This window comes from Cheilinus undulatus, linkage group 13 (genome assembly GCF_018320785.1).
Source record: "Cheilinus undulatus linkage group 13, ASM1832078v1, whole genome shotgun sequence".
In the NCBI taxonomy this organism is placed as follows: Eukaryota; Metazoa; Chordata; class Actinopteri; order Labriformes; family Labridae; genus Cheilinus; species Cheilinus undulatus.
In genome coordinates, this window is record NC_054877.1 from 10,917,373 (window position 1) to 10,932,338 (window position 14,966).

Sequence of the window (14,966 nt, forward strand, 5' to 3'; positions counted from 1 at the left end):
GTTCTGCACAGTGCTGTATATGACATGGATAAATAGTCCTTTTCACTGAGAAAAACAATAATTTAAAGCTATTTTAGCAGAGGTTATTACAAAACTCATCACACAGATAGCATAGTGCAGACTGATGACAAGACACAGGGTTTAACGCTGAAGTCCAGCAGCCCCAACAGAGGGAACTCATGCTACCAGTCCCAGTGGAAACTTTAATAAACATGGTTTTAATAGTATACACTGTCAAAATTGTAAAATAAATGTGTTTGATGGCAACAGGAATAATCAGTGTTGCTGTATTTTTCTGTGTATTGCACCAGCTTATAATAAATGTTCTCTCATTTCCAAGTCCAATGCCATGATTGTTCCCTCCAGGTGGGGAGTGGGTCTTTGCCCCAAGTGAAGGAGTTTAAGTATCTTGGGGTCACAAGTGAGGGTAGGTAAAACAGTGAGACTGACATGCTGCAGATTGGTGCAGCATCACCAGTATTGCAGATATTGCATCAAACTGTTGTGAATAGGGATGGAAGGTAAAGCTGTCGATTCACAGTTCAGTCTCCGTTCCACCCTTCATCTATGGTTGTGAGCTTTTTGTAATGATGGAAAGAATAGGATTGCAGGAACAAGCAGTCAAAAGATTCCTCAGGAGGGTGTCTGGGCTCAGCCTTAGAGATAGGGTGAGGAGCTGGAGGGATCTTGAAGTCGAGCTGCTGCTCTTTCGCACCGAAAGGAGCCAGTTGAGGTGGTTCAGGCATCTCATAAGGGCTGCCTCCTGTTCGCCTCCCAGTGGAGGTCATTCGGGCACGTCCAACTCGGAGGAGACCCTGAAGTAGGCTAAGACCTTGCTGGAGGGATTATACAGTATATCCTATCTGGCCTGGGAACACCTTGGAATCCCTCAGGAGCAACTGGAAAACATTTCTGGGGAGAGGGATGTCTGGGTTGACTTACTTCGCCTGCTGCCACCGTGGCCTGACCTTGGACACCCAGAAGAAGATGGATTGATGAATGGGTATTCTCTTCTTTGCAAATAAAGTAGCTCTAGGCCACACTTAGAAGAAGATAACTTGTCAAAACATGTTAATTATGTCTAATACCAACTGACCTGGTAATAAAATAACCCAAAAGGACAGTTATGTGTGCTGACTCTTTAGTTTTCTTGTCTTTGTTGGTCATGCACCTTAAGAAGCTGCATTGTTTGAGTATACTCCTTATTTCCCTGTTTTATTTCCTACACATTTTTTCTACTGATATCTACAGCCAGTGTATCAGCTGTATAAATCTGCAGAATATATGAATGTACCACAACTCTTCATAAGACAGTATTTGCCAATGTAAGATATGGAAAGTTTGAATAGTTAAACTATCAAAATGAACAATAAAAGTAATTGTAAAAATATAAATTAAGAGAACTCTTACAGGAGACTTCTGAAGTTACAAGAATAACTTGGTGAACTAGGAGTGTTATTTTCATGCCGTCATTATTTCTATTTTTATGCTCACAATGAATTATGACCCAATATGATTTCATAGTGCTTCACAGGATTCTGTCAAAATGATAACCTCTTTTCTTCCTTTCTATTTTTGGATCATCTCCCCTCACGTTTGGGTTTTTGTTGATACGTTGTTAAGGCTTGTGAAACTGATGACTCAGAGTCACACCGGCCGGTAAACGCGTTTCCTTCACTTCCACAGATACGGGTACACCTCTGACAGGCCACGCCCACTCCCAGGTGAGACCACGGCAATCAGGCAGGCGGACAAAGGTTTCAGGTCTCTCATCCTCGACTGTTGCAAAAACCAGGTGAGATTTTGGATTTTTCTGTTTACTTGTCTTTCGGGAACAATTGCCAGATTAAATGTCGATGACTGAGGTCTTTAATGAGGCCGGAAGTGTTTTACTGTGTAAAGAAGCTCTAAGGGCGTGATGAGGTTTGTTTGAGATGCCTTGTTCGACCTGTAAGCTGTGTTGCCTTTGGGTGGTGTCGGATATTTTTGACATACATTCTATTAGGGTAAACAAACTTGACAACATAGCAACGCGGTATGGGCAGAAGCTAAGGGGGTAGCTTAGGCGGGAGAGGAAGCTACATCAGAAATTATTTGCATGCTGATTTTGGTTTCAAATGGACAGATAGCAAAAGTGCATGCATCGATGCCACATCTTTATTTTTTTTTGTTTTGTGGACTTCTGTTATATGTCGATTTTACTGATTTAAAACTACGCTGCAAATTTAGTGCTCCTATTTACCTCATCTGTAGTTTGCCATTCTTTATTATGGAACAGGATGTTGACAATGGAGCTGGTTTTTCAAAACTTCATGACAGCAGTGCCACACTATGAAACCTTTCTTTAAGTGTCAAAAATTAAAATACCTACAGTTTTAAACTTACTTCTTTCCCAAACTTTTTAAAGCGAAAATTTCTTAAATTTATCCGAAATGACTAAAACTGCAAATTATTTACTACTTTTCTTGACAAAAAAGGAAAAACAAAGGAATATGAAAATTTAACAGAACAGATTCTGACCAAATATCAAAAATTACAATATTGTATACAATTTTGCTAATGTAAGGTAATTTATGTTCTAAATGCTCTGTATTTACACAATACTATGTACATACACATTGCTAAGTAAGTATAAAATAAATCAGATATACCTTGATTAAACAATGTAACTGGGAAAATGAAAAGGAAGGCATACAAATAAAAATCAGACGAAGCATTGCTGTATATATCCTATATATATAGTGCTTTAAAGCCTAACATTCATTATTCATTTTTCTGTTCTATCCATTATTTCCATATATTATGCAAGCTCTAGGTCTTAGTTTTTGGCTTCAGAGAAATAGAAGGCTTACCTCAACCTACTGAAGTTTTACATTTATTGACATAAAACATAGACCTACTTTTATCGACAAGCTGTTCATTAATTTAGCCTACTTGAATTATGATTGTTATTTGACTTAAATGTATAGTTTTCATGAGCTCTGAATTTAGAGTATTCCATTGAATTCTTTTGTACTCGTTATTTCTCTACTTCATGTCTTTTGCCTTTGCTTCTTATTTTATAACCTGCCTGAGTAACGGTTTACAGAGCGGCCGTATTATGTTGACATTCAGCAGAAAGCGTCTGGGTTTGCTGTCGTTACAAGAAATGTTTAAAACACTCTCTTTAAACCGATACACCGGCTTACATTCATTGTAAATGCTGCATTACTAAAGTTTATTATGCTAAAACTGTGATACTTATTCACTAATGTTTTAGACGTGTCATGTTCAGCAGCAGGTGTGAGAACAATATTGTACTAGTGTTATTTTAAAAAATCCAAACCTAAACAGTTAATAACTTGAACAACCAAAGCATTCCATTCAGGTGTAACAAAAGCTAAGATTTCGGAGCTTTGTAGATGTCCTTGAACGCCTCGTGCGTGCAGATGTTGTTGTGCGGGTGTGGAGAAGTTTTAAAAACTCCTGGAAATGTCGTGACAGTGAAGGAGCCGTGTCTTCTCTGTTTTGATGTGTGTTTTTCGTCAAACTGGATTAAAAGATACTCTGCTATGTTTTTAAATCTTAGGTAAGTAAAAGTCTGGCACCGGCATGTCTTCGTGTTGGCCCTTCAGCCGTCTGTAAAAATCTTCCTTTTAAATGACGGCTACGTGTTCAGATTTAGACGGTTTGCTTGCGCGAGCTTAACGTTAACAGCCGTTAAGCTAATTAAAACGTAAAGTACAGTTTAGCAAAGCAGATAAAAAGTTACAGATTAAGGAAATATGTTCTTCTATACTTCTCCAATTGCTTTGGACATTGACTAACCATTTTCACTGTGACAAGTATTTCTTCCTGAATTGACGGTTATGTCAAATTAGAGGGTTTCCTCGCTCTATTTACCGAGAGTTTTAAGCTAAGTTAGCTCTGTTGTGAAGTAAAGGTCTACAATAAAGACGCACTGGTTAATCCTATTACGCTCTTTTTTTTTTTTTTTATCATTTTCAATAAGGATGCTAATATACAGTGTATTAGATACTGGTGGTCAATGTTATGCAAGCACATTGCAAGACTCGTGATGCTACTCCTCTTAGTTTTATTTAGGAAACTGAACTGTCAGTCACAGGATGATGCTAATATTGCATGACTTCTGAATGCAGAATTTTAATCTAATTCTGACAGTAAGCTTTTATAGTCAGTCAAATACATTTATTTTGAACAATTGAGAACTTAAAAAAGCCATGTCATGCATACAAATTTGAATGAACTTCTTTGATTTCATCAGGACGTATTCATATGCCTGGCAACGTCCAAAAATTCAATTTAAATACACAAAAAGAAATCATACCTTTTGGCTATTTTATTTGCATGATAATTAAATCCTTTTTGATTGCTTTTATGCTGACTAATTCATCACATAATGCTCTCAGCTCAAGTTGTCCTACTTATTTTGCTGGAGTAAACAACACAAAAAGTTGTTCAACCACTGATTAGAGCAGAGATTGCTCTGGTTTTGCTGATCCATTGTAACCAGATATATGAAGGAATATGTGTACAGTAACTGCTCTCTGTGTCAGACTAAAAAAGTATTACGTAATGTTGGTGGGTCTATGAGTGGATCAATAAGAGGTCAGTAGGGTCACAAATTGCCCACAAGAGACTGAGATAAGTCAGTAACTCAGATTTACTGACGAGGGCTATTCTGACTAAATAAACATTAAAGTAAACACTACCTCTCCACCTGTAAAATGGAGTGATGGGAAGAATGGAGTACAAGTTTAACCTGTATTTAAACCACACATGACCCGACATGTCACTCATGTTTTACAGAATGGTTTGTAATGTTATTTTTTAAATTGTTATAAACAAATTTAAGTTTTGAACCTACAACCAGTGCATTGAGGACTGTAGCCCATATAAGTGCTTGCTCAGCCGAGCTAAAATGTTACCCAGAAATGGTAAGCTTTATGGTTTTGAGAACAACTTCCAGCTGTGTTTTAACTCTGCTCTTCTGTATATAACTGAGATGAACCCGTACATTAGCACATTTGCTCTGATTGAACGTGAACATAGGATTTGGTCCTGCTTGACTTTTGAATATGAGGGGTGTTTCTTTTTCACAATTTTCCATTCAGTGGTTCTTAACCGATGGGTCATGGAGCTGTTTTCAGTAGGTTCTGAATATGTGCAGGGAAAACGTCTGATATATGGATGATCAAAGTAGACATTAGTGTTGGGCAATGAATCAGTTTTCCATTTAAATCATAGTTTTGGCTTCCACTGATCATGAAAACAACATAACCATGATTCAACGATTATTGCGCCATACGCCATGTGCTTGTTTTGTTCATGGGTGTTATCATCTGTAGTAAATTTTTCAGTGTTTTTTTGTTTTTGCAATAATAATTAATAATAATAATCTTTAATATCAATATTAATGCATTTTACTTTATTTTTATATATTGCTTGTTTTTCAAAGTGTTCTTAATGCTAGATTTCAGTAGATGCTTTTGGTGTAAATCTTATAAAATCAGCATACAATTGTGTCTAGTAATCATTGTCTAAATATTAAGATAATCAAGATTGTTATTTTGACCATAATCATGCGTCTCTAACAGACATACATGAACATATTTTATTTAACTTAATGTTTCCATTATGACTGTTACATCTTCACTTCCTAATCTTAATATCTTGGGATATCATAGCTGGTTTTGCTTTGATAACATGTTGATTTCTTGAGCTTTCTAGAAAACAAACAGCATTTAGGCTACATGTCATCATGGATAACAGAGTAGAATAAATTGTAGCCTATGCATACGTGCCTCCTCAGGGCTTCTGTGATGATGAACTTGTTTACTTTGTCCTATCTTTTTTCCAGTCACATTTTACTTCACCTGAGGTCCAAAACTGCAACATTTTCTTTATTAAATACTTTTGAATAGTTTAAATGTTTTAGAAATTTGGTATAGTTTCTAATTACAGAGTTTGTGGTGAGTCTAGACTAACTGAGAATCACTGATCTACCCACAGATGAGTAATAAAGTCTAGTTACATCTGTGTCCAAAACAGAGCAGGAATCTTTCTTATGATTTAGAGAAAATAACTCTTGCTTTCAAGAGCTATACGACCACTCTTAAAATAGAAAAACGGATAGTAAACTAGGTCAAAATTTGCCCCACTTTACAATAGCTTCCTTACTTCAATACCTTAAATGTCATTTACAAACTGCCCTAGAGGTAGAATATTTTCTGACTGACCTGAGACATGATTAACAGCTGGTTCTTCTGTCTCGATCAGGATTTCATTGAATTAGAGTTTTTTACCACTATACACTTAAGGTACCTCCTGCCTATAAAGGCTATGTCATGTTGGAAATAAATAACATCATTTAGCTGTGACATTTCACCTCAGTACATAATAGTTGATAAAAGGTGCATTCATTCAATGGTAGACTTAACAAAAAACAAACAAGATAGGGACATTAGTTCCCTGGCTTTTACAAATACATGAATTTTGCAGCTTTTTCACTCACTGATTTTACCTAGAATGTATTTATCAGTCTGTAAATAATGATCGCGTCTTAGTGTAGTCATTCCTGACTTATCAACCTTTTATTCTACAGGAGACATATATGTAGCTTGTTATGGCAGGAAAAACACAAGTTTTACACATAGTAACATGGTTTGTCCAGGTTAGGTTACTTTATGTGAGTGTGAGAGTTAGCCAGTTTTACCTTCTACTTTTCCTGCTATTAAACCTTTCCTCCAGAGTATTTCATGGAGCAAATATGTCTCTTCAACACATAGCCTACTTTTTACTTTTTAGAGCAGAACAACACAAGTTGTTTTAAATATGACTCTGTTCTAATGAAAGCAGCTCAGTCACTGTCATTAAGTGTTGATTTTTGGTGCCCCTGTGGACAGGGGCTGCTTCCAATCCTCTTATCTCTCCATTAATCCTGTCATGTAAATCTGTGTGGTATATCCTGTGTACATCATGCAAAATCTTGCTCTGCTTCCCTGTATGCTTCTAGTGAAATTTCTACTGTGAAACTTTGCTGTGGAGAATAAAAGCTGCTCCTAATGTTGGTGCTGTAAACTCTTTTTGTTGTGATCTACCCTTCTACAGCATTTTTAATATCAATGTAGAGATATTTTTGAATCAATAGATTGCATAAAAGAATGACTATTCCATTGATTCAGTTAAATAATAACTTAAACACCTCAGCACGTTAAACTGAGCGGGAATGCACTGCACCAGAAAGTTGTTGTGAACAGCTGACATGTGCAGGAAATTGTGGATTTCAGTCGTGGGGCTCGAGGATAGGATCTAAAATGCTTTCCCCTCTCTGCTGTTGTTTTGATGGGAACAGAGGTGGAAAAGAACACAATGTTGAAACCCTGGGTGTGTTTACATTTTGAGACAACTAAAGACAGTTGTAAGAGAGGATTAAGAGCTCTGCATGGAGAGTATAGCACCTTATCCAAAAAGGGGGGTTGTTACCAGTTGTGTCTACAGTTTGTCTCAATGTCTTCTGCTTTAATGCACTGACAGAACATAGTCAGTTTTTATGTACTGATGCTGCCTGTAACCTATCCATATGTGATGATGTGATGGGACCTGTACTATTTAATTATTTCCTCATTAGTATGCTGGATCTAGCAAAAGTATTAGAAAAGTCACAGTTGTTTTTGATAGCTGAAAGTTGATGGGGAAGTCATAATGTACATTATAAAACTTAAAACTGCATAGAATTGGAATATAAAATATATATTTTTAACCGCATCTACTGTTTGTATGTAGAATAGGATTGGTTCATTTCCCAGTTCCTATGTGGAATGTAGGTAAATTGAATACAGCTGTGCTTCTCCTGTTATAGCGTATTAAACAGTATGCTGTGAAGCTGGTTCAAGTGTGTCACTTATTTTCTATATGGCCCAGTTGGTATCAAAAATGGGATTCAACTTGTTTTTAAACATCTACAACCGGCCTATGTACAACTAATCCCTTTGTGTCAATGTTACAGGCAGGATGGAGATGATTAAACCAGAAGTCAAAAAGAAACCCAAGCCGGTAAGAAACACTGATCTAATGCACCTCTTAGTCTGAAGAGGAATGTATATTAAAAATGTATAAGCAAATCTCTTAGATATGATGAATCAATTCAGGTTTCATAATGCCCCTTACTTTATCTTTCCACAGCCAAAACCTCTCCCAAAACCCTCTGAGGTACTGTATCCCAAACACAAACCTTTAGTTCACATAGGGTTTTTTCTCTTTTTCATTCCAGCATCTTACAGCAGGTTTTATCTTTACAGGTAAAAAGAAGTGAACAAGAGAAACTGGAGAAACCAACTCCTCTGGTGCCGCCACGACCAACGGACTCTGTAAGACCAGCAACTTTTATCTTTGTACACAGATCATGTGTTGTTTCTTTTTACAATAGTTAATGTTAGGGCAATGCTTCACAATGTGTGGTCTGAAGTGCTGGAGGTTGGCCGTGAAGGGTCATTTAGATAAATAAAAATAATTAAAATTAAAAAAAAAAGGTTTAAATTACATTTTCAATTATCATAAAATACCTTATTACATGCTATTATATTAAGTCTCAGAAGTAACAAAACCCTGCCACAGGTTTTAACTCATGTCATCTTTTTATCATTTTTTTGTGTGACATATACGACTGATGTCACAGTTTAACTAGTGTTGGATTAAGTGGTGACACTGTTACATGTTCTACTATGCCATTCGCTCCCTGATTTTAACAAGTAATAAGTATCTTTGGAGACATTGATGCTACTTGGGAAGAGTTTGCTGAGCCACAAGGTACCTTAATGGAGATAAATGTAAACAAGAAAATTTAAATGACTTTGCAGATAACTGATTTAAACAAAATAAATGGTAGCTGCTCACTATTTGTACTTTGTGACCCAACAAACATTTAGTATCTGACAGCAAAGAAGATGCATTACAATGCCCTGTTTTTGGAACAAAACTGATAAATAAAAGGTAAATATTTGAGTCTTATAATGGGGGTGCACAAAGGTTTTTAGTGGAAGATTTTCAGGTCTCAAATTGGACTACAGTGTACTGAAGTTTGGGAAGGCTGCGTTGGGGAATAGGGTTAAATGGGTCTATTTGGAATATGAGCCTTAATTAGCATGGGCTCAACTTTATAATTTCTTAAATGCCTCTTTCCTTTGTAGGAGCTGAGTTACACACAGTACAGACAGAAAAAAGCAGCATGGGCAAATAATGAGGTATGCCAACTTACATTTCTTTAATTTAAAACTCAACTGTTGTGTTTTATAAGGTAGTATATAAGAATAGAGATGAAAGATGGTTAAAGTTTGAGGTAAATATACATGAAAAGGAGATACATGTTTGATAACATAAGGTACAGATTACTTTTGACTTGTCCACGGAGCGGTGTTTGAGTTTTTAAGTGAAATGAGACGCTAAGGAGCAGCAGAGGACGTATTTTACATCACATGTAGTGGCTTTATCAGAGTTTGCTGAAAGGGGCAATAACAAATACAATGAAAAAATGTATGCTCTATTTATTCAAAATAAATGCTGACATCCCCACTCTTTAATGAAAAGCTTTTTATTTGAAATAGATTAAATGTATTATAGATCCTTTCCCTATACCTGGAAAATAAACAGATAGGAAAGGGCAAAATTTAACATGAAGTTTCTATTATGTTTGTATTGTGGACCTGTATTAATTTTTGGGGTTGATGACATTTCAATCAGGAGAGACTTAATATGAGTTTAACAAAAATTTATTTCACAAATTTTGATGAAAGAGAAATGTGCAATGTTGTTGCCAATTAGACTCCATTGTTGCGATATCATGTCCTTGAATGGGTAGTGAGGCCGATCGCAGGAATAGGGTAGCCCCTTATGGAGTCAAGACATGGGTGGTGGTCGTGATGATGCAGGATCAGATGAATGCGTGAACTTCTGAGAAGAAATAACAGGCTGACTGTGAAGGAGAGGACAGCAGATTTGAAATACAGCAGGTGCATGATGATTGGACTAACAGGGTTGTGGCAGAATCTGATAAGCATAGTACTTAAGAGAGTGAACGGCCATAATCAGCTGATCACAAGTGCGGGAAGCGAGAAACAAAGGAGGAAGGGAGAGATATGAATGAGTGGTGACAAATGAATAAGTATGAAACGGTCTTCCTGCTTGAACTTCCACTGAGCTACATTTTTTCGCTGTTATTTTGCTGGTGGGTTTTATGTACATATTAAAAGATATTTGAAAAAAGAAAGAAATGTAGCTATGCAACAATAGTTACATTCAATTGTATTATATAGTTAATCATACTGAAAAACACCAGTGTTTGCTGAGATGTTGATTTTATCTGTAATCCTCTCAAACATCTGAATTTTAGCCTTTCTTTTATACTTTCTCTTTAGTATTTACAATATAAAACCTTTTATTCCCCATTTTCTTTGCGTATCAGACAAATGGAAACCCGATACCAAGGGAGAGAAAAGAGAAACCACCTGCAACACCTGTGGTTCCACCCAGACCCACGGAAAAGGTAAAGTGCACCCAAACATTTTAATATCGTACAGAAATCTGCAGTATGTCAGAAATTTCCAGCAGGAAGCGTTTTTTTAATTGAGTCCTGTGTTAACATGTGCGTTTACTTCATGTCAGTTGACTTTTGTTAATGGAAAAGAAGATAAATCTTGTGACTGTTGCCGTCTGTGTTTAGTGTGAGAACAGTTTATTGTAAAGAGTAACCCAGAGCTACACAAGGTGTCATGTTTCTTTCCTGTTCAAAATATCTTTGTTATTGTTCCCCTGGGGGAATTTTCTCTTTGTTTGTAGGAACTGAATGCCTCGACCCCATACAGCCATCGCAGGAAGGATCAAGCTGAGGACAAGCAGGTAATGCACACACCTACACTGACAACACATACACTATTATATGCCATTTTCCTTTTTGTGTTTTCTTCATAAAGTTCCTCCTTTTCCTGATCAGGGCTCTAAAGAAAATGACAAAGCAGAGGTTCCCAGAGATGAACCAGATTTCAAACAGGTAATACTTTTATTAAAAGCTAATAGCTGCAACTGTATTGATCTTATTTGGTAGAATAATATCAAATATGACCTTCTTTTTAACATCTTCTTTGCTGGTTGTAGAAAAATCCATCTGCCTTTTCTGGGATGTTTAAGAGAAGCCAAAAAGAGAAACCGCCTTCATTCACTGTAAGCATCACTACTACAGCAAAGAAATTCTTTTTTTTTTTTCAAAATTTATTTCAATGATTTTAGAGCTTAAACTTCTTTGCCTTGTACTTGAGTACTTTCAGCATTTTTGTCAGCTATCTATTGACCCAGTGTCTGTGCAATAACTCACAGCTGGGTGTTACCATTAAATAGACGTACTCAATATAGTAAAGAAGAATAAGGACTGATGTAAAGCAAGGTTAAGTTGCTTGTTTCTAATTTTACTTTCATTGAGGACATTACAATATAACAACTAAATAAAAAGGCCAAATAAATAAATATATGGTGCATTACTCAAATTCTTACAGGCAGGGGAAAGGTTTCACTTCACATCAATGAAGACTATCAGTGGGGTGCTTTGCCTAGGCTCAAAAATTGTAAAAAAAAAAAAAAATACAAGGCCGCCATAATAGCTCTTTTATAACAGTCTGAAAAAGTCCTTGTGAAATGTTAGAGTGTTGTCCTCCATAACTTGGATTTGTGATGTGCTGCCTGTTTTTAAAGTTTAAGTAAAACCCCAGCTCAAAGCTAATTCCGCCCACTTCAGGATTTTAGAAACTGCACAGAAAGTGAGCAGTTTGGTACTGAGAGGAGGGAGGGGAAAAGGACGGGGTTTTCTAGATGAAGCGGGAGTGACAGTGACTCCCCTTGCCAGAAAATGACAGAGTCCTGCAGAGCAGTCTTTTGAGGTTGAGGATTTTTCCCCCTCGAGAGTCCCCTGAAGCAGGCTGTGGAGTGGTGGTGGACTGTGGAGGTCCTGAGCACTACCTGTTTTGGCCGTTGGCTCCAGCACCGGCGTTACCAAAGCCAGGAGCTCTTTGAGTCGAAGCAGTGCAGGTGCAAGAGAGTATGGGAGTGGTCTCTGAATGGGAAAGTCAGTTAGAGGCGGTGACATTCTACTTTTTATATAAAGTTTTTGATGTAGAAACCTACTGATGGTTGGTTTTTATGTCACATAAGCCCAACCTTTTCAGAAAAGACTTTTCGAGCCACAGGTAGCCGAGTGGTTAAGGCGTGCCTGATGTACGCGGATGGCCCGGGTTCGAATCTGGCCTGAGACCCTTTACTGCATGTCTTTCCTCTGCTCTCATCCCTGTTTCTGACTCTATCTACTGTCCTCCTCCTACCTTTATTTAAGAAAAAGAAAAGACTTTTCAAGGCAAATGTCTGTTTGAGATAAATAAAAGACTTAAAATGCATATTTTTTTATCAGTTTGGTGCAAATGTCAGAAATAACTCAAGCATTGATGTGTTTTATCATAGTTCTGTCAGATACTTAAGTGCAAAGCTTAAAAAATGTTAAAGTGTTCACTACTTCTTTAAATCTTTTTCTCTACTCATGGTCATGATTTTGTCTTTCCTATGATCAAAAGAGCATGATTGACTGCAATTAAGTGCATATAAAAGTGCTCTCCACAAGCTGTCATATTAAACCTAAATATTAGGTACTATTAAATAAAATACATTCTTAGAGGAGAAATACTGCACACAAACCTTTTTTGACATTTATTCCTTACGTTTTTCATCTTGAGTAATTATTTTGAAATAGTGGATCAGTTATGTTTTTTAGGGTGGATGCTGCTGGGTTCTGTTTGACCATTTGTTAGGGCCACATTTTGACCATAAATGCTTGGTCAGATTTTTTTGTACCTGCCCAGCCCTGGCACCAAATGAGTAGCAGAGTACAAATGTTTTTATACGCTTTATTTTGGGGTCTTTTTATTTGCTAGAGAGAAAGACAGTGGATAGAGTCAGAAGCAGGGTTGAGAGAGTGGGGATGACATAGAGCCACAAGTCAAACTTGAACTTGGCCGCCCCAGTACATGTGACATGACCTAAAGGCTGAGCTTTCTGCATCCCAGGATATATATAGTTTTTAAATAAAACAGAAAAGGCCTTAGGATTATTTAATGATTTGGTAATTATATTGCCCTCAATGTTGACCAAAATAATTGTTATCATGAACAGAATTAATGATTGTTATCTTTACGGTTATTTTAAATAAATATAATTTCACAATAAAATACATATAGATTAATACAGTGTTAATCACACTATGGGTCAGCTCTCAGGTTCAACATGGGATTCCTGTTTGCTTTTTTAAGAATCTTAAAAAGTTTTGTAATTGTGTAAAGACTGTAGAAGCCTCAGTTTAACAGGTTCCATGGGTGTATGTGTGTGTTCACTGATGAATTAGAAGTGTTGATTCAGACACACATCACGTGTTGAAGGTTGTAGCACATATTACAAACTTCAGCAAGACTTACAGCTATCAAATAGAAAAAAACATTAATCAGTGTGTACCGCAGTATCACTATAAAACAACAAACAATGTGCACAGTTCTATAGACATTAAAAACAGAAGGTGTTTTACTGTAGGTCTTGGATCAGTGTTTATTAAATCTTTGCCTAATCTTTCTTCCCTCAGAGCTATGTGATCCACGACTTAGATAAAAAGGAAAAAATGGATGAACCACCGGCCAAAGAGGCTCCTGCTAGCAAACAGGTGTGGTTTGTTATTTGTGTACTTGTCCATGTGTGTGCATGTGTTATTCTGTCAGCAATGGAAGATCTTATATCCTGTGTTTAACAGGAGGAACAAGTAGCACACAAAGAAAATACTCCACTGCAAATTAAAGCTATGCATTTAAAACCATTGAGAAACAATATACACTATGCAGAAGATCAAGTCAGTGTTTCACAGGTGCATAAACTTTTGATTCTTTTGGATTATAATAGTTATTGTTTTACCCTGCATAAATGTTCATGTTTGATTTTAATGGCTTAGAGGTTTCAAGTTTACTAACTGTTGCTGCTCTGTATTGTGGTTGGTAGTTTAATCTGCAGCAATGCAGCCCTTTAGGCAAACTCAGTAAAAAGCCCTGTTATCAACTTTGTGACAGTAATTTCCAACCTATTAAAAGGGGTTTTAAGCATTTTTTTTATTGCCTTTAAAGTATGAAAATCTCTTAAATCATATAAAACCCAACTACAGTTCATGCAGTTCATGCTCAAATTTAGAGGGTTATTTTTCCAATGGACAAAACTACTTTAAAACTAACACTCTTTGTTTATGTGACTTGGGTTGGGTTGTTAGACAAATAAAGTTGAGGAAAGCTGAAACATTTACCTCTTTAATATATTGAAGTGCACATATAAACACTGTAAAAATTAATTTATATAGATTAAGCCATGTACCTCTTAATAGTAATGAACTTAATTACCCCTCATCTTTGCCCATTGTTGATTATCAGCTGTTTTTTTTTTTACTTGTGATCATAATTGATAGGGGGGTCTGAAGGAGATAATGAAAGGTTTGCAAATCAAGTCGACTCCTAGTCCCAAGGTATGAAGAACCACTTGGTTTGGTGCCTTTTGCTGGTGGCAGTTAGAGATCTTATAATGTTGACATTTTATCAGGATTTCTGTTGCTTTTGTGCTGGTGGTTGGTGTTGGTGGTGGTGGAAGCAAAAATATTCAAATTTCATGTCAATGTTTGAAGAGATCGGTCTTGATAAGAAATACTTCCTGGATGATCCATCTGACTTCCAAACAAAAAGCTTCATTCTGTGCTGTAAAATTATTAGACTCAGTTTACCTCTGCTGACACAGTTCATCTTTGTTTTTCTGTTGATATTTATATCCATCTGTTTTACTTCTCACAGTCCTCTCTGCTGGTAGTTCACTTGAAAAAATCCAATATTTCTCAAACATAAAGTAAAGAAATCAGT

General features: G+C 36.5%; 1 protein-coding gene across 1 annotated transcript in view; it reads left to right on the forward strand.

Moving 5' to 3' along the window:
- The first annotated feature begins 1,739 nt into the window (after positions 1–1,739).
- LOC121519892 (myb-like protein X) overlaps positions 1,740–14,966 on the forward strand; it is a 36,003-nt gene continuing 22,776 nt past the window's right edge. Inside the window, exons 1-11 of the mRNA XM_041802991.1 lie at positions 1,740–1,795; positions 8,009–8,055; positions 8,185–8,211; positions 8,301–8,369; positions 9,189–9,242; positions 10,460–10,540; positions 10,834–10,893; positions 10,988–11,044; positions 11,149–11,214; positions 13,664–13,741; positions 14,525–14,581. Coding sequence (XP_041658925.1) covers positions 8,014–8,055; positions 8,185–8,211; positions 8,301–8,369; positions 9,189–9,242; positions 10,460–10,540; positions 10,834–10,893; positions 10,988–11,044; positions 11,149–11,214; positions 13,664–13,741; positions 14,525–14,581 — 591 coding nt within the window. The 5' untranslated portion in view covers positions 1,740–1,795; positions 8,009–8,013. The remainder of the gene's footprint in view (positions 1,796–8,008; positions 8,056–8,184; positions 8,212–8,300; positions 8,370–9,188; positions 9,243–10,459; positions 10,541–10,833; positions 10,894–10,987; positions 11,045–11,148; positions 11,215–13,663; positions 13,742–14,524; positions 14,582–14,966) is intronic.